The 22,310-nt window shown below is 37.4% G+C and overlaps 1 protein-coding gene and 1 long non-coding RNA gene across 4 annotated transcripts; one reads left to right on the top strand and one right to left on the bottom strand.

The window, feature by feature from the left end:
* The first annotated feature begins 4,065 nt into the window (after nucleotides 1-4,065).
* Nucleotides 4,066-7,036, top strand: LOC147559989 (uncharacterized). 3 transcript variants are annotated; one of them, XR_015234715.1, is made up of 5 exons: nucleotides 4,066-4,204; nucleotides 5,706-5,936; nucleotides 6,144-6,279; nucleotides 6,449-6,489; nucleotides 6,659-7,036. It is a non-coding gene; the product is annotated as an uncharacterized LOC147559989 (long non-coding RNA). The 3 variants fall into 3 exon arrangements; XR_015234716.1 differs by lacking the exon at nucleotides 6,144-6,279 and having other exon boundaries at nucleotides 6,445-6,489; XR_015234714.1 differs by lacking the exons at nucleotides 6,144-6,279; nucleotides 6,449-6,489.
* A 258-nt stretch (nucleotides 7,037-7,294) lies between these two features.
* Nucleotides 7,295-22,255, bottom strand: LOC147559990 (protein NO VEIN-like). The gene is made up of 13 exons (XM_086661972.1): nucleotides 21,586-22,255; nucleotides 21,155-21,492; nucleotides 19,822-20,557; nucleotides 19,382-19,522; nucleotides 18,446-18,614; nucleotides 15,803-17,511; nucleotides 15,378-15,590; nucleotides 12,327-14,609; nucleotides 12,107-12,219; nucleotides 11,468-11,870; nucleotides 11,071-11,388; nucleotides 10,504-10,761; nucleotides 7,295-8,863 (listed from the first exon to the last, which is right to left on the bottom strand). Exons 1-13 carry the CDS (start codon nucleotides 22,129-22,131, stop codon nucleotides 7,745-7,747), a joined length of 8,346 nt encoding a protein of 2,781 aa, XP_086518098.1. The 5' UTR covers nucleotides 22,132-22,255; the 3' UTR covers nucleotides 7,295-7,744.
* Between the last annotated feature and the right edge of the window lie 55 nt (nucleotides 22,256-22,310).

Here is a 22,310-nt window from a genome sequence, read left to right on the forward strand (position 1 = left end):
TTGGTATATATTAATCTCATTTACAATTTACACCTCTAAATGATTGGGAACGTCAATTCAAAGATCAGTTAGGCGTGTGCAAACTGCACATGTGAACAGTGGCGAGGCCAGAATATTTTGTGAGCGGGGGCACTTTTTTGTTATAGTTAGTGAAAGAATTCCATAGTATATGATCAGGTTAGAATCAAAAAACAAAATTTCAACAAATGTTTATTTATAGTTGAGATATGTCATGGTAACTTTAATGTACAACAATAATTTCTATTTTTTCATCAATATGATTTGGGGATCTTTCCCCAACTGGATTCCAAAAAGATATTTAAAAAAAAAAAGATGAAGGGATAGTGGTGAAGATTAAGAAAACGGTGATGAAGAGAAAGTGATCATAGTGGAAGAAAAAATGAAGATAAACTTTTCTTTCTAATAACATGTTTACTATAACAAACGTGTAAAAAAACCTTTAAGTCGAAAATACAAGTCACTAAAAAATCAGACAAAATCAAAATTACGAGAGTTATTTAGAAAATTCATCATCTCTATGAAACCGTTTTTATTAAGTTTGTCACTTTGAGGAGGTCAAAATTGAATTAGCTCAATTAATAAGAACCAATTTTAGACCAAACATGCAATTTATAAAGTATTTTCAATAAGCATTCAGCCTAAACCAACTAATACTCTAATGTAAATAGTAGACATTCTAGCAAAAAAACGTAAGTAGTAGAAATTCTAGAAAAAAAGTGTTTGTGTCTGGGTCAATGCCAAGACCTCCACAATGTAATCCAAGCGTTTCACCAGTGGAGCTAAATAAGATCTTTGTCTAAAAAGCGAAAATATAGATACATAAGATAGTGGCAAGTGCAACTTAATGCATACGAGCCACATTAAGATCGTGAGAGCATGGCATTGGCCCCCCACGGACCCTTATGTGGGCTCGCCCCTGCATGTGAATATGGACAATACTGTCCTTGTTAAATTTCAATTTCAACTCAAACTCATCCCTAATTGCACGTGAAACTTCATATTGTTCCTCAAAACACTTCTCTAGTGTCACTTCATTCTCAAGTTCTCCATTAAAATGTTTTCGTCTAAAGCTCTCATTGACAGAACAACTCAAATCCCCCTCCCCACAAAAAAAAAAATCACCAAAATAAATAAGCATAACGACATGCCCAACAGGAAAGAACTTTAGAGTCACCAGAACTATATGAAGTCCAGTTGAATTGGTTTGGTTTTGTTTGATTCAAACCCTTCACCAGATTGTAGTATCAGAGTTTCAAACCAAAACAATAACTGAAAAAAAGGATCCAGCACAAATTCAAAAGAAACCCTGAATGATTGACCTCAAGTCTTCTTGCCCAATGATATGCATTTGAATTGTTAAATAGAAAAGAAGTTAAAGATTTGAAGTATATTCATAAAATTTGTTAACTACAATTGAAACATGTTTTAAGTTTCGAACCCTAATCGATGAAAAAGAAAATCCAAATAGCTTCTATAAAAGATTTACATACTTACACAAATTTGAAACTTGGACTAATTATTTTACAAGTAAACTCACTATTGCTTCATTCATTTATGATATATAAATTGGCAAAACTAATAAGAAATCTATTCGGAAAGTAAGAGAGTATGACCTAATGCTGCAGTAAGTCCAGAGCTATGAGCGTTAAATTTCGGAATTTCTCAGACACCCTCCAGAAAGAACACAAGCAAGCGGATCAAAAATTCGGATTTCATTATCAAGGGGATCAATCCATATTCGATAACAGGTAATATAGTTCAGCCCCAGCTTGCAGGCTGACTTTCTCATGATTGTATATATAGTTAGAGACAAGGAATGAAATTTCGGTTTCGGTGGAAATTTCGGTCAGTCCAATAGTGGAAACGGTCAGTGTGGAAATCTTACAAATCTATAGAAATGACAGAAATATGTGTAATTAAGAAAACTCTCTCTCTAGTTTCTAAAGGAAAACCGTTCCGATCTAGTCGATTTCTTCCGGCGAGGGGAGAACCCTTCGCCGGAACCCTTTATGGTTCTATTATAGCATCTTTCTTTCCTCATTCTCTCCTCTTCCTCTTCTCTCTTATACAGTTAACCGTTCGTGATGGCGGTGGTGCTGGTGATAATGGGGCATTTGGTAAGTTATGGTTGTGTTTAATGATTGGGATGTGGTGGTGGTGTGGTTAATGCGGTGGAGTTTAGTGATGGTGTTGGTTTGATGGTGGGGGTGGTATGGTGGTGGTGCGACTAGATTTTGGGCAACATTTGCTGGTTTTTCGAGTAGGTGTTGTGGTGATGGCGCGGGCTCCGAGGGGCGTTGAGTAATGGTGGTAGTGTGGTGGTGGTGGTGGTGGTGGTGGTGGTGTGGTGGTGAAGAATGGGACTGTGATTAATGGTGGTGGTGGAGGATTTCATGGTGTATTGTGGTGATGGTGGGGGTATGTTTAGTGGTATGAGAAGATGGTGGTTTTGTGGATGACACAGGGTGGCCTTTTCGTCGGGACAGTGGGTGCTTGCATTGGCGGCTGTTTCTATGTGGTGGCAGCGGTTCTCCGACGATGAAGGCAGTTTTCCGGTGATGAAAGCGGTTTTCTGTTGACGGCGGCGGTTTTCCGATGACGGCGGTGGTTCTTTTGGTATTAGTATTAGTATTAGTACAGTAAATTTGACCTTTAGGGTCCTTTTATTCGTGATCTTTAGGATCCTTTCATCTTTCTTCTATCTTATTTTCGTCAGAGTCTAGTCAATTTCTCTCACCTCATGAGGTACTTTACATTCGAAGTTCTGAGAATTTACTTATGTATCTCTCATGTCGCTGAACCGAGAGGAAGAAACAATATCCATGTAATCAGTGATTTAATCACTTATGAATGAAATATGGTTTTCAAAAAAAAAAAACCGGACTCTCCTTAAATCCAATACTCAGAAGATGAGAGTTGAACTCAGTAAATCAAGCTCTTGGAGCTTGTTTTAGGCCACAGAAACACTTTGGAGTAGACACACAACAGTGGAATATTCTTTGTCAATAAAACCTGTAGGTTGGCACATAGAAATTTTCTCCTCTAAATCACCATACAAGGAGGCATTTAACACATCGAATTATGTGATATGCTTTTACAAGTAACTGCAATGCTAAGAACAACTATGGTTATTGCAATTTTGACTACTGGACTAAAAGTGCCATTAAAGTCAATTCGCTCTTGTTGTTGATAACCTTTAGCAACCAATCTTGCTTTATATCTTTCAATAGTTCCATCGGCCTTATACTTCAATTTAAAAACCTATTTGCAACCCAACACATTCATCCTTCTTTCAAATAGCACTAAAGACCAAATATTTATTGTGTAATGCTGAAAATTCATCTTTCGTAACTTGAAGCCATTTTGGATCACACATAGCTTGTTTATAAGACTTAGGGTCAGATATAACAACCACATGATGTACAATAAATTCTTCATAAAATTTCGGGTTGATAATTCCAGACTTAAAGTATCGTTTGCATTTGGTGAGTAGTATGCCTTTGTACTGGGTGCTTGAGTAGTGTCAAGATTATCACCAACACTGGATGAAGTCCAGTTGAATTGGTTTGGTTTTGTACGAGTCAAACCCTTCACAAGATAGTTGTATCAGAGTTTCTAACCAGAACAATACTGAAAAACAAAAAATAAAAGAATTTCCATAAAAAATTGGTATTTCCACTGTTTGATACGAAGTATAACTGCATGACTTTAATTTTTGATTTTTCCCATGAAACAATTTTCGCAGAAGAATTTCCATGGAACTCTTTTATTTACATGGAATTATTTCCCTAATATCAAACGCAACATAAATGAGTGATCTGGATGATATCTATATTATAAGGGAGGAGGGTATCTTTTGCCCTCCTCCCAACGGTCAAGATTTAACCTTAGGAGCATATAAAAGACGGCTCAGATGAATTCTCTTTAAATCTAATGGATGAGATCTGAATTTCTTTAATTCAAGGGTTTAGATTAAGAGATAATGGTAAAAGAAGAATCTTTAAAAGATGCTTTTTTTTTACCCACCCCCCCCAAACATTCCTTCCGGCCAAAACACCAAAACACTTTCTTCAAGCTCTCTGTCCTGCTCCCTCTCATCTTCACGAATGTCATGGCACCCTCTCATCTTCATCGCAGAGAAATTGTCGATCTCGAACTCTCCCCTCTCTCATCTTCCCAGCAGGTATTTCTTCTTCTCTCTCTCTATATTTCACAAATTTTATCTAGGGTTTTCATTTAGTTTGAGTAACTGTAAGTAGTGGTAGTTGGGGTGAAATCCTTTAGTTTTAACGAAATCTTACCGCCGGTTGTTATATATTTCACCGAACCGAGCTCTCAGTAACTCCATATATTTCACCGGCTAAGTTCGACTTAGTTTGATTGATGGTGACTTGAAAACTAGGGTTCTTCCTGTATACTTTATGAGGACTCTTTGATTTAGAATAAGAGAAAACCTTCTTAAAAATTGAAAACCCTAGCCCCCAAATTAAATTCCTAAACCCCCAATACATAGCAAGCTCTACTAGGATTTTAATGGAACCTTGAAAACTAGGGTTCTTCCTTTGAAATCCTAAATTTCATACATTTAGGTTAATTTCGTGTAAGCAATTTGATAATGGAGTTGGTAGATTCTTCAATTGATGAAGAAGAATTTGAGATTCAGGAATAAGCTCTTTAACTTTGTTTTGTCTATCATCCTTCCCCCTCTTGGTGTCTTCCTTAAATTCGGTTGCAAGGTTTGTGTACGCTTCTCTCTTCTTTGACTACTTTTTTTTCTTTTTTACTTTTGAATTCTATAACAAGTTAACTTAAAGGAGCAAACGGGTATAGTCTGCACGGCTATAAGCTTAATTTTAGACCGACAATCAGGCGGAGACATATTACGTATAGGTTAACCATAAATTTTGGGCTCTATATTCAGAAGTTAAACTCATTCGAGCAAAGACTACAAGTAGTAGCTTCTCTGCATGGGTATAACCATAGTAACAACCGACTCACATAGCTATTCCTATGAACCATCAAGCTCACCTACAAGGCAGTTCAACATGTAGCTTGGCCCAGTCCGAAAAATGTGATACTTAGCCAGATATTTTAAATGCTTTCAATTGCGTACTAAATGGCAACCAAATGAAACAAAGGGCGACATTTCAAGCCGGTTTAGCAGATAGCTGGACCCAGTCCCAACAAAGTTATACTTAGTTGATGATAGAAATTTTGTTGAAATTTGGTCGGTAACCATGTTTGTATCCAATTCAGGGTTTTAGCTTTTTCAAACAATATTTCGCTGAAATTTTTTGTGTCTACACTTTGTTTTTTTTTTTTTTTTTTTTTTTTTTTTTTTTTTTTTTTTTTTTTTAATTTCGACTATCTCATTCACACTATTTCTCAGGTAAGTTTGTCTGATTTTTTAAGCTTAAATTGGTTATTATGACTCTTTACATTTTGTTGAAATATTTTGCCTTATATAGACCATATAGATTTTGCCAATACGCTCCCAGTATTAAGCAACTCAATCAATTTGCTAATCATTTTCCCCTTCTTTTTCTACATTACGTAAATTTTTGGCGGTACCACATTTGTATTAACAATTTAGTCTAATGGTTAGTTTCACAAACTAATCTTTAACGTTGTCAATTCTCTCTCTCTATAATTAGCTAAATTTTTTTGCATTTTTCTTTTTACAGTTTTGGTGAACTTTTACGTGTTAGGCGATCTCTCTCGCAGAACCGGTAGCTGTCGGACCCTCTTACACACACATACATAACCTCTTTCGCTCTCTCGATATAATGGTTCCCTCATCTTTCTCTCTTTCTCGAGTAGAGTTTTCCTCTCTCTCTCTCTCTCAACAGTAGTCAGCTTCAACTCAAAGGGTTTCAACTTTTTCCACAGGATCAACTCAAGGATAGCATTACCAGGTACTTCAATGGAATCTGTTATGATATCCATTTGTGTTAGCTTCTGTTTTTTGTGTTTGGTAATTGTCATAATACTTGATCCAAACTCAAAAGGCAAAAAACCTAATAGCTGAATAAACATAAATACCTTCGCATATCACCTGGCTTAATAAGGCCACTATTAACTCTGAGACATGGAACTAAAGCAATTGTTTTTATCATTTTTAGAGCGTCGACAATGGTTATGGTTGGCCCTATTTGAAGTTTTGAGTTATTCGACGATGATCAGGAAGAATTGGATGACTATGATACTTCACATTTTGTTATCATAGTGGATATGATTGCAATATCTTTTTTGTTGTGGGTAATTGTTCTAACTGGTAGTGTTAGGATTTTTCGTGATGATGGTTTCACATTGTTTGTGTATGATGTTACATGTTACTAATATCGCTAGCACATGTTATTCAGGTACAATAAATGCGATATTTGAATGAGATCCTGATATTTTTTCCCTCTTTGTAACTGTTAGTCAGGTGTCGAGATTTGGTTAATGAAGTTTGGTCGACGAAACTTGGTATTCATAATGGTTGAAGTAGCTAATTCTTAATCTTTTTTCCTTACTTCTTATTAGATAGATTCACATTCACTCAATGCGAATCGAGATTACATTCTTATTGTTTTAATTCTCTCTTTATATATTTAAACTCTAAGCTTACTGAACTCATTTTTGCGTTTGTGATTAGGTTCTCTTACTCATCAGCTCAACTTAGGGTCTGTTCGAGTAATTACTGGATGGATTTATTAAAGAAAGAACCTCCTGCAAAAGCACTCATTGGTGTTCAAAATCCGTCAGAGCGAAGTTCAACAATTCAATATCTTCACAAGTACATATACAAGGGTGAGGATTTGTCACAAGAACCTCTTCTAGAAGATCGTACGGTTGTGGAAGCGACAAACGAGATTCAAAAGAGTTCTGTATTTTGATTTTTAATGTTTATATGTTTGAACTTATTAGTTTAAAACTATTTCCAAGTTGTAGCTTTCATTTTGAATTGGAATATGTGAATTTAATTGTTGCATTGACTCTAACCATTAATAAAAAAAAATTAGACTTAATAGAATATGACTCTTTCTTGCCTATTTTTAGTGTCAATTCACACTGTCAATGTGAAAGAGAAAAATGCACATCCTCGCGTAACGTTTGTTATTGTCAATTTACACTATCAATTTGGAAGACAAAACTGTACATCCTCGCGTAACGTCTGGAGATACTGTTCGTGCCCTACGGGCACAGTAGGGCACGGGTTACACCCTCGTACATAAATAGAAGATAAGTTAACTGCAACTGAAACATGTTGTGAGTTTCAAACTCTAACCAGTGAAAAGGAGAATTCCTATTTCTGCTTCTATAAAAGATTTATATACTTCCACAAATTCGAAACTTCGACTAATTATTCTACAACAAGTTACCTCACCATTGCTTCGTTCATTTATGATTAATAAATTGGCAAAACTAATAAGAAATCTATCAAGAGAGGAAAACATGGGCCTCTGTCGGAAAAGAAGAGAGTATGACCTAATGCAGCAGTAAGTCCATGGTCCACCGTTATTTGAGCGTTCAGTTTCGGAATTTCTCAGCCACCCTCCGGAAAGAACACAAGCAATCGGATCAAGAATTCGAATTTCGTTATCAAGGGGATCAATCCATATTCGATTTAAGGTAACATAGTTCAGCCCCAGTTTGCTGGCTGGCTTTGTCATGATTGTATGTACAGTTAGAGATTATAAGATCCCCCACAACAAACTCCGGAAATCACTCTTGAAGGCCATTAAGAACCAGAAGATAACCTTTTCGGATTTCTTGACATCAGAACAGCTAACTGCAACATGCCTTGCTGGCACAGCTTCGTCGGATTCTTGAAAACTGTTACTTTTGCATTCTTCACATCCATTAAAACAACATGCGCAACGCTAAATGATTCGCCTTTTTCGACTGCAAATTGCCACTCCCTTGTTGTAATTGTGAACCAATCCTTTTTCCCAGACTTGGTTGCTTTAACTTCAACATATTCTTTGCTTTCTTCATCTTTCCCAATAACAATATCGTACGGTAAACCCGTTTCTGTTTCTTTGTTTACCCAGTTAACCCTTTCGTCCCCCACCTTTTCAGTGAAGTACTTGAAAGCTATAAACTCTCCCAATCTCCCTGTAATAGCAGCTTGGTATTCATTTGGTGTGCCAAAAGACAGTTGTTCTCTCTCACTATACGGAACAAAATCAGGGTATGCAGGAACGTTAACTTGAACTGACTGATTCAGTACTTCAGAACTAGAACCACTTCTTCCCTTAGAAGAGGAAGGACGTTGTTGACCTTGTGGAATTGTTTCCTGCAAAGACGCTGCCATCACTGCTACTGATTCATCTTGGATGTTCCAATCGACACCAAGTCCAAGAGGAATCCCATGATCTTCTATATATGAAGCTCCGCCTTCAGCTATTTCCTTTTTGCAACTGTCACTGGGTGGTAGATCTCCAGCAAATCTTGTCCTCAAGTTATTTGCTAGAGAAAAGTTGAAGTCAGGTGCGGTTTTCCAATCTGCAGGAGGCCAATTGGTACTCGTCCCTGGTTTTCTTTTGAACCTTGGCTGGCTATGTTCATCAACCATAGGTGAGGAAGACGTCGGTTGTGAAATCTCGGAATCTTCTTGAGCTAAGAAAGGTGATGAAAGACGCCAAAGAGGTTCGCTGTCAGGAAGTTTTGGAATCTTCTGACTGTTTAGAATGAAAAATTCGGTTTGATCCTCAGTGGAGCCTGATTCAGCCATAGTTGTGATCATATGGAGGAAATTTGCAAGGTGTAACTCAGGTGTCCCATCGAAGAAAAGACGAGATAGTTCCAAGAATAACGAGTGTGAATCCAACTCCCGTTTCACATAGAAAATATTTTCCTGCAACGAAAAAAGTGATCACTAAATTCTTTATAGGACTAAAAAACAATATATAGGGAGAACTGAGAAGTGCTACATGTACAATTGTTTAGTTTACAACGGGTTAAATATGCTAGGGATAGATACCATGTTACCAACCCCTTGGATTGAGCTGGGTCGGTGCACTTAAAACAGCTAGCATTAAGTTGTTGTTAACCCTTAGTAAATGCTTTGGTTGTGCAAATAGACTTTTAGATCGTATTTTGTATATTCCACAATGGAGCTATGAGTTATCAAAAACCATGGCAACTTCAAAAGCAGAAAACATAATCTTTCAGCCATACAAAATGTTTCAAATGACGTTTACAGTTGCAAATTTCTTCCAAGTTAGTTGAGCACTGACAATCTGATCTACCATACATTGAGATAATGTGTGTCCACTGGAAGAATGTGGCGATGAAATTCTAAAAAGCGTGCTAAACTGGATTGTAAGCTAAGATATCCACATGAATGAAACATGTAAATTTCTACAATAGCATGCTATTTGAATCTGATTTTTGTTATGTTTAACGCTAAAAATATCTTTTGAGGTGCCCCACCCAAAGGTAGTTAAGAGGTTTTGTGAGATATCGACAAGTGCAAAAAGTAGAAGTGCACACTGCAAATAGAACATGCAAACCATGTTTTAAAATTTGGAAGATGTGTAGGCCTCTAGGCCCGCCTCAAGCTCAGGGAATATGCTTTCTCCTCGAGGTGTACGCATGTAGAGAAAAAACATAACTCAAATGCATCGTTTCAGTTTATGCAACATACGAATTTATATCTCTTGTCCGTTAAACATTATATAAGTTTCTGAAAAAGACAATATTATCAAATTTTCTTACATAAATGTGCTGCCATACACTAATACTTTTGCCTGAAAGAATTAGTGTACACCTTTGAGGCATACGCCTCAAGGCCGCGCTTTGCATTTTCGAAGAAAACCGCTTTGAGGCGGGAAAAAAAATTTCAGCATTGTGTGCAAACAAAAACATATGCTTAAAATATGTATGATCAACTACAAATTCAATTGGGCTATGTAAGTACATAATGAATATGCAAGACCAGTACAAGCCCCAATACCCGACACTTGTACTAGGTGTCAGGCACAAGAGTGGTAAAAAGGATAAAGTGAGGCTAGGGACGAAACGTTAGACATTTACTTTTTGCTTGCTATTTTTAAAATTGTATCAGCTCTGTTATAATAGAAGGCATTGACTGAGACCTTATAATCTAGACAAGACATGCTCATTGGCACCTAAGTTGTTGAAGTCGGAGTAGGGTGCTGTCAGTTCATCAGTGACTACTGGCCTAAGATGGAGTAGTTGGAAGCTAATGCATTACTCCGCTTATGTCTTTAATTATATGCCGTATATAATAATATGTTATAATTCTGTATAAAAGTTAGATGTATTTAGTATTCTAACATTTTCATAAAATGAAAAATGAAGAGAAGTTTAGACTATGGAATAAAGGTTGTGCAGAAAACGGATTTACTCACTTTACATATATACAGACAATTGCAGTTACCAAATACAGGATGCTAGAGCTGACCTTTAAGCAGGAGAGAGAAACCTAAGTCGATACACAAACAGTATGAGGAACACTTTAAGCTGACATACCTGCAGAAGACAGCTGCATTCTGTCCGCTTATTGGATGTATTGCTAGAACCCTTCAATGCATACCTATAAAATAGTTTTTCAACCACGATAATTTGTAGGCCACTCAGCTTTTCAAATCCGGACTGTTTGAGTTGAAAATATTTGTCCGGGTGCAATTTGTTCATATAACGCTGTGCAAAAGGAAGAACCCAGTCCACCAATGAAACTTTATCTTTATTGTCTACGACACCATAAAATATTGGTTCACGAGTTATGACCTACACAAAAGAAGTAAATTAAATTGTAAGTGCCAATAAGGAGAATGAAAAATCTGTACGTTGAAGTCCTTATATGTGAAGGCGAAGCAGAGGGTAATATACCACATTCATAATATATCAAACAACAGAAAGGAACAATTTTTTAATACATTTAAATGTGATATTGCTATGTTTGATATCATGACATATCCCGATACATCATAATATATCAAGCAAGAGAAAGGTAACAATATCACGCCCTACCCTGCTCCACATAAATTAATGTGCTAATTGCACAAGGGGTGCCTTTTTGAAGCAACTAAGTATTACCTCCGAAAGAGACGGAACTCCAATAGTTTGCATGAGCCTAGAAACCTTCGCTGGGAGCATTTTGTTGTCATCTTCACTGAGCTCGCCGAGGTACAAAAAACTAATATTGTCTGAATGCTTGAACTGCTTTCTTAGTTCCTCGTCATCACACCAACAGACAAGACCAAATTTTGGGTGGAGCGAGACCCATTTATCTAATGTAGTCGGAAGCACTTTATTTTCCAATTTCTGAAGAAATTCTTTCAAAAAAATGGCATCATCTGACCCCACTAAACCAGAATTTATATCATCAGCCAACTTCAAAATAATTTGAAAAACCTGATACATCAAATAAATTACTCAGATTAAGCTGAACTTCAACAATATACAATCCGACTTGCTGTGGAAATTGACTTACCGTATTAGCTGCCTGTGAAGACATTCCAACTTTCGACAACTGCAACAGAATCTGAATGTAATTTCTAAATGAGGGCATCTCATGTACCCCACATTCGTTCACAAAGAAGTCATGAAGACCGTGATACACCTGTGCCAGTGTGTTGCATAGGTGGCAATTAGTCTCGTTTACTGATCTGGACTTGAGGAGCAGTTGTTTTACCAAGTCCACAGAACCAGTTGGGTCATGCCAGTAGACTTCATCTCGAGACAAAAACATGCCACTCACCACATCTTCACGTCCGGAGATACAGTCAAATGGAACAAATATAGAAGGCCTTGAACTAAACTCTTCGGTTATTGTTGACTTCGAATTATCTACTCCATCCCAAATGAACGAATAAAATTTCGACATATGCGCAATGCTGTCACATATAAAGAAAGAGTATGAGTATTAACAAATAACGTCTATTATCTGAGGGAAGATGAAAAGTTCGATGTTCAAAAATGGTGTAATTTTCAGTAAATGAACATGAGAACTAACAAATACTCGACCATTCCATATCAAATAACTTACTATTTGGTTCACCTGCATATACTAAGGTTTTGTATTATCTGGTTTATGTCCAAACATATACGCAAAGACTAAATGCATCTGTACCTGGTTCTGAAAGGACTCCCCAAGTTTCTCCACACTTCAAGAATTTTCAGGGCATCATCAAGGGTAACTTGAGTCTTAAAACCCATGTCAGATACGAATTGTCTGCTCCTCACCTGCTTCAATGGGAAAGTTTTACACCTCAAAGTATCAAGGGCAAATGAGTTTTGCACTGGCAAATCATAAATTCAAGGTTCCAATGACGAGAATGTAACAAACTAACCTGTGGCACAGAATATGGCGCAAAAGCTCCCATCAGAGACCGAACTGCTTCACAATCATGAAATATATCTTTCGGATAGTGAAGCTCTTGATCAACACTTGATACTATCCACTGGACATCATGAATGCGCCTTATAACAGAGGACTTGATTAGCCTACCATCTTCGATGGATTTCGAAACACAGCAAGCTGTAACCTTCGAACTGAAACAATCATCCCACATTTCATCAAGAACTTGCAAAAGATATTTACATTTTCCTTGATCATTTTGGGCGGATAAAGAAGCAAGTAGACTGGCCAACTCAAGGGAATCCCAATCTTTAATTACTAAATCAGGGGAAATAAGATTTTGATCATACATAATATCCTTTAGAATAGTACTAGATGCATTAGCTATGTTCTTCTCGACCTGTATTATTTGCACAAAATCAGTAACACCAAGTTCCTGGAAAAATTCTCTCCACTTTGCGGGACCAAATAAAAAAGGGTTCTTGATGCTTGTACGCTTCAAATAAATGATGTCAATTTCAAGCCATTTAGAATCCGTTGCACCAATTAACTTTGTCATATCAACTGGATTTCCGAACTCCTTACTGAAATGAATGGGCACCTCAACCGGTCTTCTATAACCATGATTTGTCAAGATGAAAGCTTTGTTTCGTAGTTCATACATTATGCGCTCTCTTTCAACACAACATCTTGGGCAATTAGACTGAAGATGGAGCATTATGAATGATAGATACTCTATCATCAAATTCTCACTTCTATTTTTCACCATATAATCGGAAATTGCTGGTAAGATGTGCACATTAATAATGTCATGTGCCGACAATCGTTGAATACCTATTCGAGCAAGTAGCCTTACGCAGTTGTCTATCAGTGTGTCTCCCTCACAATTGTTATAATTTGAACCAGACAAAGTTAGAAGATCAGAACTTACAGTCCGTAGTTTTGCATACAAACTAGGAAAAGCATCTAGACCATTCAGACCTTCAAACGCGCTATTAAACGAATCAGAAGGTAACCAAATCGTACCCTCAGCCACTGAACTATATGTACCATCTGAAAGTGGAATGAAGGGTATATGTCTGAGTTTCTTATTGAGCTCTGAATCTACATCAATAATTAAGTTTGATGATCCAGAAGTACGCCCCACCAACATTATATAAATCTCACTAAGACAGGAAGCTAACCAATCCAGTCCCATTGATTTCATACCACCATCGTTCGCATGACATATGGATGAAATAATGTCAACTAATATCTTAGGTCCATAGTCTCGGACTCCTAAAGCTTTTGCTAGAGGATCAGATAAAACAATATCCTTATTCAAGTAACCAAGACCAAGATGTTGCATGAGTAGGCTTCCACTCAGAAGATTACGAGCGGGTTCATCCCAACCTCTTAGGACCTGGCAAGGAGGAACCCATTCATTGTTGTGCCCTTCTAGAAGCATACAGTTTGAAACACGGAGTTTAGAGATAATCATTCGGGGGAGATGAGAAAAAAATCCGTGAATTTCCCCAACCAGTGGAACAAAACTCATGTAGGCAACCACAGCTTTTCCTGGACTTTCCCGAAAGCAAGGAAGTGCACAAAAGGAATTTTGTGCACTGACAAACAAACTTGGTAACTCCGAGAGCAACCACTGGTTCCAAGCACTGTCCTCATCAACTTCTTCTCTAGATGAAGGAAGAACAAAATCTCCCTGAAGAATAAATTTCAGACCATATGTTCTTAGAGGAAGAAAAGCAAAGACAGGTTGCTGCTCTGTATGAGGTATATATTCTCCATTAGACGACTCTTCTAGGGTGAAGGCTATAGCTATTTCTGTATTTTGAACCTCAGGCCGAAGGGCACTAGCTTGCAACTTCTGTGAGGCTACAAGCCAACTCATTTTTTCTTTCCCATGAGATACCCTTACAATTCCATTACCTAACGTTTCTCTCCTCATAACAACACAATCATTAGTGAGCATGTTCTTAAACTTTATACACCGAAGGCGATGAAGAAACAATAACAAGGACGGGTGCAAATCTGAAAATTTAGAGATGATAGTACTCAGTCCTGTTCCTTCAGTTAATTTGGACTTGAAAGGAAGAACAATGCAAGTCTTCCACCTGCTTTTATCAATTTGATCTCCGACTTCAGCAGGAACCAATCTCCCATACAAGTCAATGTCACAAGGAGACACAATTGTCGGCAAAACAAAACCAATCTGACCCTCACTTATATCAAACTTGACATGGAACCCATTGGAATGAATCTCTGGAGCATCCGTGACCTGAAAGGTGGAAAAAACATAAACCTCCATGCAATTCAGTAACGATCTTCCGGGCTAAATCTATAAGAAATTAGAGAACTGACGTCTCCTCAGATTGACATCCAGATGTACAGATGCTTTGATTTAGTATATAGAAAACAACGTAAACTAATTTGACATGCAGGCATCATTAGACATGTAGTGTAGTGTACCTGACAAGATTAGCGTTGCCAATCATTCTTGAGACTAACAATGCCACACCTCTATCTTTATAAATGTAGATCATGAGTTGTACTTGTGGACAAAACTTTAATGAGGACCCAAATACACGTAACAGCGTTTAAAAGGGTTACAGGTTTAACTACTGGCTCATAAATGTTCATATGACTTGCAACGTGGTCATATGAACATTCACTTGCTAGGTGGTCACGACTGGTAACAGTTCCTGCCTCCATATTTTTTTAGGAATAACACGTTAAACATATCTAGAGAAATGCATAGTTCCAGATGATTCTCAACCAAAATCTCATAGGTGTTGCTTTTTAGCATTCCTCTATAACTATATATAAACAAGAAAATCTCGCAGTCGCAGCTTCTGCTGTCCGACATGAGTTATAAAACCTATATGACTAGCTGATGCAAATAAGAAGTGATTGCTTAAGAATTCACAAATAAAAGTAGATTAGAAAAGCGAGCAGATGCATGTTAAACAGAAAATAGGAATTCAAGAAAACAACTAAAAAAAGCAAAACAAAAAAAAAAATAGCCAAAGATGCTGTTTAAACCCACCCGGAATACGGATTTGAAGCCGATGCCTTTCTGCCCTATATATCCACCACTTGATCCTCTTTTTGTTGAATTCCCAACATCACAAAGCGCTCTAATGTTTTTAGCGGAAAATCCCTGCTCATTGTTTAGAACAACAATGCCAGCAGGCTGAAGAATAAACACCAGAGTTGGTTCCACACTCTCAGGGTAAATATTATCATCTGCATTCTGAACCTGAAGAATAATCCCAAGAGTCAACAACATTAAGATAGTGTTCCGCAACCAGAAGCTTGTAGAATAGGAAGCGTTAAAGTTAAGAGAAGCTTCTACTGTAAACGACTGAGAATCTTCAACCAAGTAATTAAGTAAATTTATTCTGTTTTGGTGTATCCTCACGCGAAATAGGTACTTATATAGCCAATTAATAGAACACAAAACGCACTCACCAGCTCAAGAAGAAAATGTGAATCCTGAGAGTATAGCTCTTGTGAAAGACAGTGGAGTGCTCTACCCAAACGAGCATGCTGCTTCTTCAACATGCTGGACTCAGCATGTGTAAGAGATGGCACTAGACCAAATTCCTCGTGCCTGATAGATTCAACAATAAGGGCAGGTTCCTGATCCTCATCGTGTGTAAATGGAACGCTTACACAGCAATCATCGCTCCCTTTGTCCGAAACATCCTCCTTTGCAAGATTAACTTCAGTATGTAATTGATCATCTCCTTCCTCAACCTTGATTACCACATTACCATGCGACGTGAGTTGATTCAGTGATGGTTCTGGTGAATCAATTTCCTCCAACTTAGATCCAGGAGGTGAGGATTTACTATTTGAAATTCCAAGGGGTACGAGGAAGTCCTTGGCAGGTCTAGAACTAAATGTACGGTAATCAGCAATCCACTCTAATATACCAAGAGACAATCCAATTTCGTGAATCATCATACGCTGATTGATTTGGCTACATTCACGTAAGATAGCTGAAGGAGCATCATTTGTAAAAGGCCTCAATCCATAAAGAAATATATCAGCAGCCAAAGTACAAAATTCTGAAGGAAGGTAACCAAGACAATCAAGAATGAACTTTGATGCAACAGGAATTGCTTTATCTACTCCATGTTGATGTCCAGCAAAATTTTGTCCTCCCTGCATTTTAATGTCCCAACTATTTCTTACTTCTCCTGAGTCCAAAGAATTTTTTAGAATGACTTCAATTGCTTGATGTGCATGGCACTTCAGAAGAGACAAATTTTTGTCCCCTCCAAAATCAGGAAGTAAGGATAGCAATTTTGCCGCGGTTTCAAAGGGAGACCCACGCAATGCAGCTTCCAAAAAGTCACTTACAGTCACAGCACGGTCGATTCGCAGTATTTTCCCGTCTCCAGTCACAATACAAAGCAGCTCTTCGGTGTGAACTTCATTTAACAACCACGGCAAAAGAGGTCCAAGTGATGGAGCAAACACGACGTCCCAATGAGACCACGATTTAAGATCTGATAACATTGGAGCTTTAAGCAGGCAGTCCATTGCGTCCTTAGCCAAAAAAGATCCAATAGAGCCAGTTTCTTCACTTAAATTAGCTCCCCATACGGTGTTTTCCCCAAGGTGACGCTTAGTTGGAGTGGGTGTTTTTACATACCAAGACCTCAACAAAGTTGCAGAAAACAAGACAGAGCTGGAGAAGTTACTGTTCTCCTGCTTCAAAATTTCAGACAGATCTTCAGAAGAGACGTTGTCATCACCACCAACTTGCAAGCTTAATATGGGAAATTGCCTCTTCAGTAGCAAAGTAATGTGGTGCTTCGATATTGCATCATTCGCCCACAAGCCACTTGCGGCTTGGGATAGCAAAACTACCACCAGCTCCCTCGACACTGAGACTTCCAAAAGGGATTTCCCACCAGCATCTCCATTAAAACTTCCAAACAATTCATTAGGAAGCCGAGAACAATATACATGCAAGAAATTCAAGAAATTACCACAACCAAAGGAACCAAATTCTCTAACAGAAAACTGCTCTGTCAACCATATTTCACAATCACGTAACCGTCTCAGGCATATAAGTTGGTTCTCTAGCAAGGATTTCCCTTCTCTTGCGCCACGATTGTTTTCAACATACTCAGTAACTTTCTCTAGAATATCATCAACAGTGGCACCTGCAGTTTATTCAGATAAAATTCAAAAAAGATATGTTACACAAATGCAAAACATGAGGAAAAGCAAAGATGCCCGTGTTGCACAGGATATACCACTTGTGTTTCCGTCCACTAAATGTGAACTAGTATACAAATAAGCTTTACCTAGAAAGTATGGGATTAGTAAAGCAGGTGTTCAGGTCCTCAATAGTGAACGCAATTTAAAATTATTAACCAATACTGTTTATATAGAGGTTATAGATGATAAGAACTGTGGACCCATTTACCAACCTCAATAAGTTCCTAGTTTCTTTCTTCAGTCGCTTATTTTCATTGTTGTTAGATAAATAAGTTTATTCTATTATTTTAATAGGTTCCCCTATTTTTATTAGGTTTATCTATTCTGTTAGGACATTATTTTTGTACTTCCACGATAATAGATCGACAGTATATTCAGAGGTCATAAGTTGATATCTTTTTAGGTCTATAAAACAGACTCCCAAGGATGGTTAGTGTTTAAGGTGGAGTTTCAGTGGAGTCCTCTGAGGTAGTTACCTATATTAGGAGATCGAGTCTTGACTTTTATTTGCGACATTGTCTGAAACTCTTTTTTTCGATTTAAACTAGAGAATTCTACTAAGGACTTGATCTAAAAATTCATTTTTATAATTTATAATGACGTAACCGCTGAAGCTTCCTCCAACAAACTACATAAAATATATCCCTTTTAAACTGATAAGTGAGGTATGTTAATTGATTTATGTCTTTATTTTATCATCTTTCGCTCTGTTACCTCTTCAACTAAGAAATAAATAAAAGCACCTACAACTACAAACATCTTACAGTCATGTCATGTGTCGGACCACATCCCAGAACACCAAGGATCATAAGATAAGGTAAGAACACTAAATATCATCAAAATGTCAAACCACTGCCTTGGGTAAAAGGGACTCACTGTATTCACTTTGAGAAGAGCGATCGTTGAGTCTCTTAATTGGCAGATTAACATCAATTGTTTCAACTTCAGTGGAAGGAACAGAACCTGAAGAGATGCATCCATGTTGACCTATAGTTTGAAAAGTATCATAAAGATTGTCCCACATTCCACATTTAATGGACTTAATCTGCAACAATAAAAAAAAGTTCAACTTAGCTATCGTATTTACAGTCATGCTATCCCTCTTCCTCTTCCCTTACCTGTTGATTTCTTCTTTCTATCTTCTTCCTAGAATTCTCTTAAATTCCTAAATAATAAAAGAAAAGAAAAAAGTACTTTAACAGCTTGAACCGAGTCGAGTGACTCGATAATCCGCCCACACATTTTCGATTCATCAAGCTACTTGCCATTTCATAACTCGGGGTTAGATTTGGCTTGAGGCACCCCTGAGCCAGAACAGCTCACCTAGTTGTGATCGCTCTACTTGGATTTCAAATAACACACAAAAGCATAAAAAAGAACGCTAACTCCAAAACAACCAAAAGAGTGGCTTTAGGATTGTCAAGTTGCATACTAATAAGTTGTTGCTTATGTATAACAACTATGACAACAAACGAAACTAGGGAATTGATCAAGGCTGAACAGAGAAGAGTTAGCCATTACATCCCTACCTTGTCCATCCGAAAGTGAGGATTGGTCGGGTGGCAAAACCACTATAGGAAACGGAGCGTGACTGGAATCCAGTATTTTCGTACTTCCAACTTCTCATTACTTTATTAAATTTCAAAACGCTTGCATATTTAACTACAAGCCCAAAGTCACAGCTAGAAAACTCATGTACAAGAACTTTCTGAATTTCTTAATTCTTAATCTCAAGAAACGCAATATGCTATTTCCGCAAGAAGATGTAATCATAAATCATAACAGAAGGAGGGAAAACACAAACCGACTTACAGCAATATTTATTAGACCAATAAGGCACGATGAAATGCTAGAGTTTATCTTCCTCTTCCGCCCAAAAAAAAACTTTATCGCTGATTTATTTGTTACTTCACTTTCATGCGTAGCATAGAAGTCGACCATTCTTTTGAAAACCTATAGAAAAAATGTCCAATTAGATACAACATGACATGTTTGCGCCTATCTAACCTCTCGCCATTTGCGACTGCAGGCTTTGAAAGTGTACAGAGATATGTATTATTTGCCTACTGAATGTATTAAAAATAACTATTCCAATCTCAAAAAGAAAATTAAACTACAAATAGTGGGGGAACAAAACCTAGGTATTGAAGTATACATCAGTGATCGAGATAGAGAGCAATTATTGTTGATAATTTACAGTGGAAAATGATATCCATGAGAAAGCAATCCCCTTGAAGAAAAACCAAGCATACCTCGGTAACCGAATGAACTCGACATGTGTCCTTCCAGGTAGCTATGAACCTATCCATCGCTGTATCATCAAGTAATAGGCCATTACTCTCATCTTGTTTAGCATTATTTGTCAATTGAGTTTTAATGTCATCTGATTCTTTATTATCGTTCAGTTGAAGGAGATTCCTACGAACCACACTTAAATCTGCTTTGTTTGTTTTAGGAAATTTGCAAGACATTGCTTCATTTTCTTGGCTATAGTATCTACGTTTTTTCCTAGATGACTTTTTACTTGTATTACGACTTAAGGCACCCGTAGCAGGGGACATTTCATCAGTTTCTGCTTTTAGTCCAAGACGATTCATCTCTTCTAGAGCAGATGGGTAAGGGCAGCTTGTAACACCTTTGTTTAAAAGTTTTCCATCGTTACATGAAATATCACGACTATTCGAGAACTTCTTATCCTTGCACTCATCATCAGAATCAGCATCATTTTCATCCTCTGAGCTTGAGGAAATAAATCTAGTGTGCTTATTATTTGAGCTATCGTTAATAGGAGAAAACGCCTCAACACGCTGTAATATATTGCTGAAACGTTCGTCCAGCACCTTTTTCTGGGAATCAATAGGTGGAGGTTTTGAAATCTTTTCCTCCTTCCTGCCTTCCTTGCTAGAATTCTGTTCCACTGTCGGCCGATAGTTCTTTAGAGTGGACTCTTCTGCTCTTCTGGATTCTTGGATACAACTTAAATGATACCTATGCAGAAAGATTAGAACAGAAGTCAGATTTGTCTCTGCAGCATCAGAATAAAGCTAGCATCAGTGATGAAAGAAGTTCATTTCTTTCTAGTCTCAATAGATTGTAGCTCACAAAACCTAATGAATTTTAGCTCTACACAAAAGTGGTGGCCGACTCAAACCCACAACCATCAATAGTTTTGTTCATATAATGTTATAATCACAGAATCTGTATTACTACATACAAGAAGCCCAGTCCACAGTTGAGTTCCCAGAAGAAGATAACCAACAACCGAGTAGTAATGAAAATATATTCTCTATGAACTATTTCAATGTACACATTTGAAATATTTTTAAGCAGTAACCACACATCTTTAATTTTTGAAATTACGAGATGTTTATGGCTTTGGAGATACTTTTTTTGCTAAAATTTACAATAAAGTATATGAAGATAATTTTTGAAGAAATACCAATAAGATAATGACAACAATCATATTATTCTATGACAGAAATAAGTCCAAATGAGAAACTTTCGGCTCATAGTTGACATAACATAATATCTTGCTTCTGCTGAATAATCAAGTTACAATTTACTAATAAATGAATGAGAACATACCCTAAGCTCGTTATTCGCACTCCGAGCTTTTCTTTAACATCAAGAGATTCTTTATTTGCTACATACTCCAAGAATCCCTTAGTCTGCATGCGTTTACGTCTAGAGGGACCTATAACTTCACTAAGACGAGATATTAAATCTTCGCTTGTTATTTTATGAACTTCTGTTGTATCTGATGGGATAGAAAAATAATGTATAACAAGTGGATGTTTAAGTAAAGGTCCCAACTTGAGCTCTTCAAACATGTCAATACCCTCATTCTTGCAAATGGCTAAATCCAATTCATACAAAGTTGTGATTTTCCGAGAACCCACGAAGCAATGGATAAATGAATTGACCTAACAATCAAATATATGCAACTCAGATAAACAAATTGAATTGAAAGGAAAAATTACAAATAAAGAACTACAAAAATAATGCAAAAGATATACCTTTCCTTCAATGACCATGAGACTATATAAAGAGGGAACTTGCTGCATACGAAACCCTAATGAACTCCATGAATCAACTTGCAAAGATAAAAGAGCAGATTCAGATACACTCCACGCCGAAACAGTTCCTCCAGTTGATACAAGATTATTATGTGCCTTAATTACAGCACTTTCGATTTTATCAAGGGAAAGATTGGGTTTTTGAGGTGTATTTGTGCTGGGGCGTTGTTCAATAGATAAATTAGGGGTTCGAGGGTTTGAGAAAGTAGGGTTCTGGAAGTAAGGGTAAGGGTTTTGCGGGATTGAGAAAGAAGGGTTCTGTTGGATTGGAAATGAAGGGTTTTGTGGGATTGGAAAAGAAGGGTTTTGTGGGATTGGAAAAGAAGGGTTTTGTGGGATTGGAAAAGAAGGATTTTGGAAGTAAAGATTAGGGTTTGGAAGATTATGGTGATGAAACTGTTGAAGTTGTGGGTGAGTTAGTGATCCTGGAGGTGGCGGCTGAGGTCGAGCACCACCGGGAGGACGGTGGTGGTGGTGACCGTGCATGGCAAGAGAGGAGGCGAAAAATAGCGGGAAAGAAAGTTGAGTTTCATCCGATACCTAACAAGTTTATATACGACGTTTTCTGAACCGAGCAATTCCATCGACGGACCACCACCGTACCTTGTCCAAATACCATCCCCTAATCCAACGGTTTATAATTACTTCCATTATTTTATTTTATT

The sequence above is a fragment of the Eschscholzia californica genome, unplaced genomic scaffold, assembly GCF_041429995.1.
Source record: "Eschscholzia californica isolate CP2 unplaced genomic scaffold, dmEscCali1.0.p SCAF_2, whole genome shotgun sequence".
Taxonomy (NCBI): Eukaryota; Viridiplantae; Streptophyta; class Magnoliopsida; order Ranunculales; family Papaveraceae; genus Eschscholzia; species Eschscholzia californica.

What these genes read in the sequence shown, in the direction of transcription:
- LOC147559990 (XM_086661972.1), bottom strand. Translation starts at nt 22,131, where the DNA reads ATGCACGGTCACCACCACCACCGTCCTCCCGGTGGTGCTCGACCTCAG. An exon ending in GAGTTCATTCGGTTACCGAG is followed by an intron (nt 19,523 to 19,821) that starts GTATGCTTGGTT and finishes TTTTTTCTATAG; the next exon opens with GTTTTCAAAAGAATGGTCGA. An exon ending in GGGAGTCCTTTCAGAACCAG is followed by an intron (nt 11,871 to 12,106) that starts GTACAGATGCAT and finishes TATATGTGACAG; the next exon opens with CATTGCGCATATGTCGAAAT.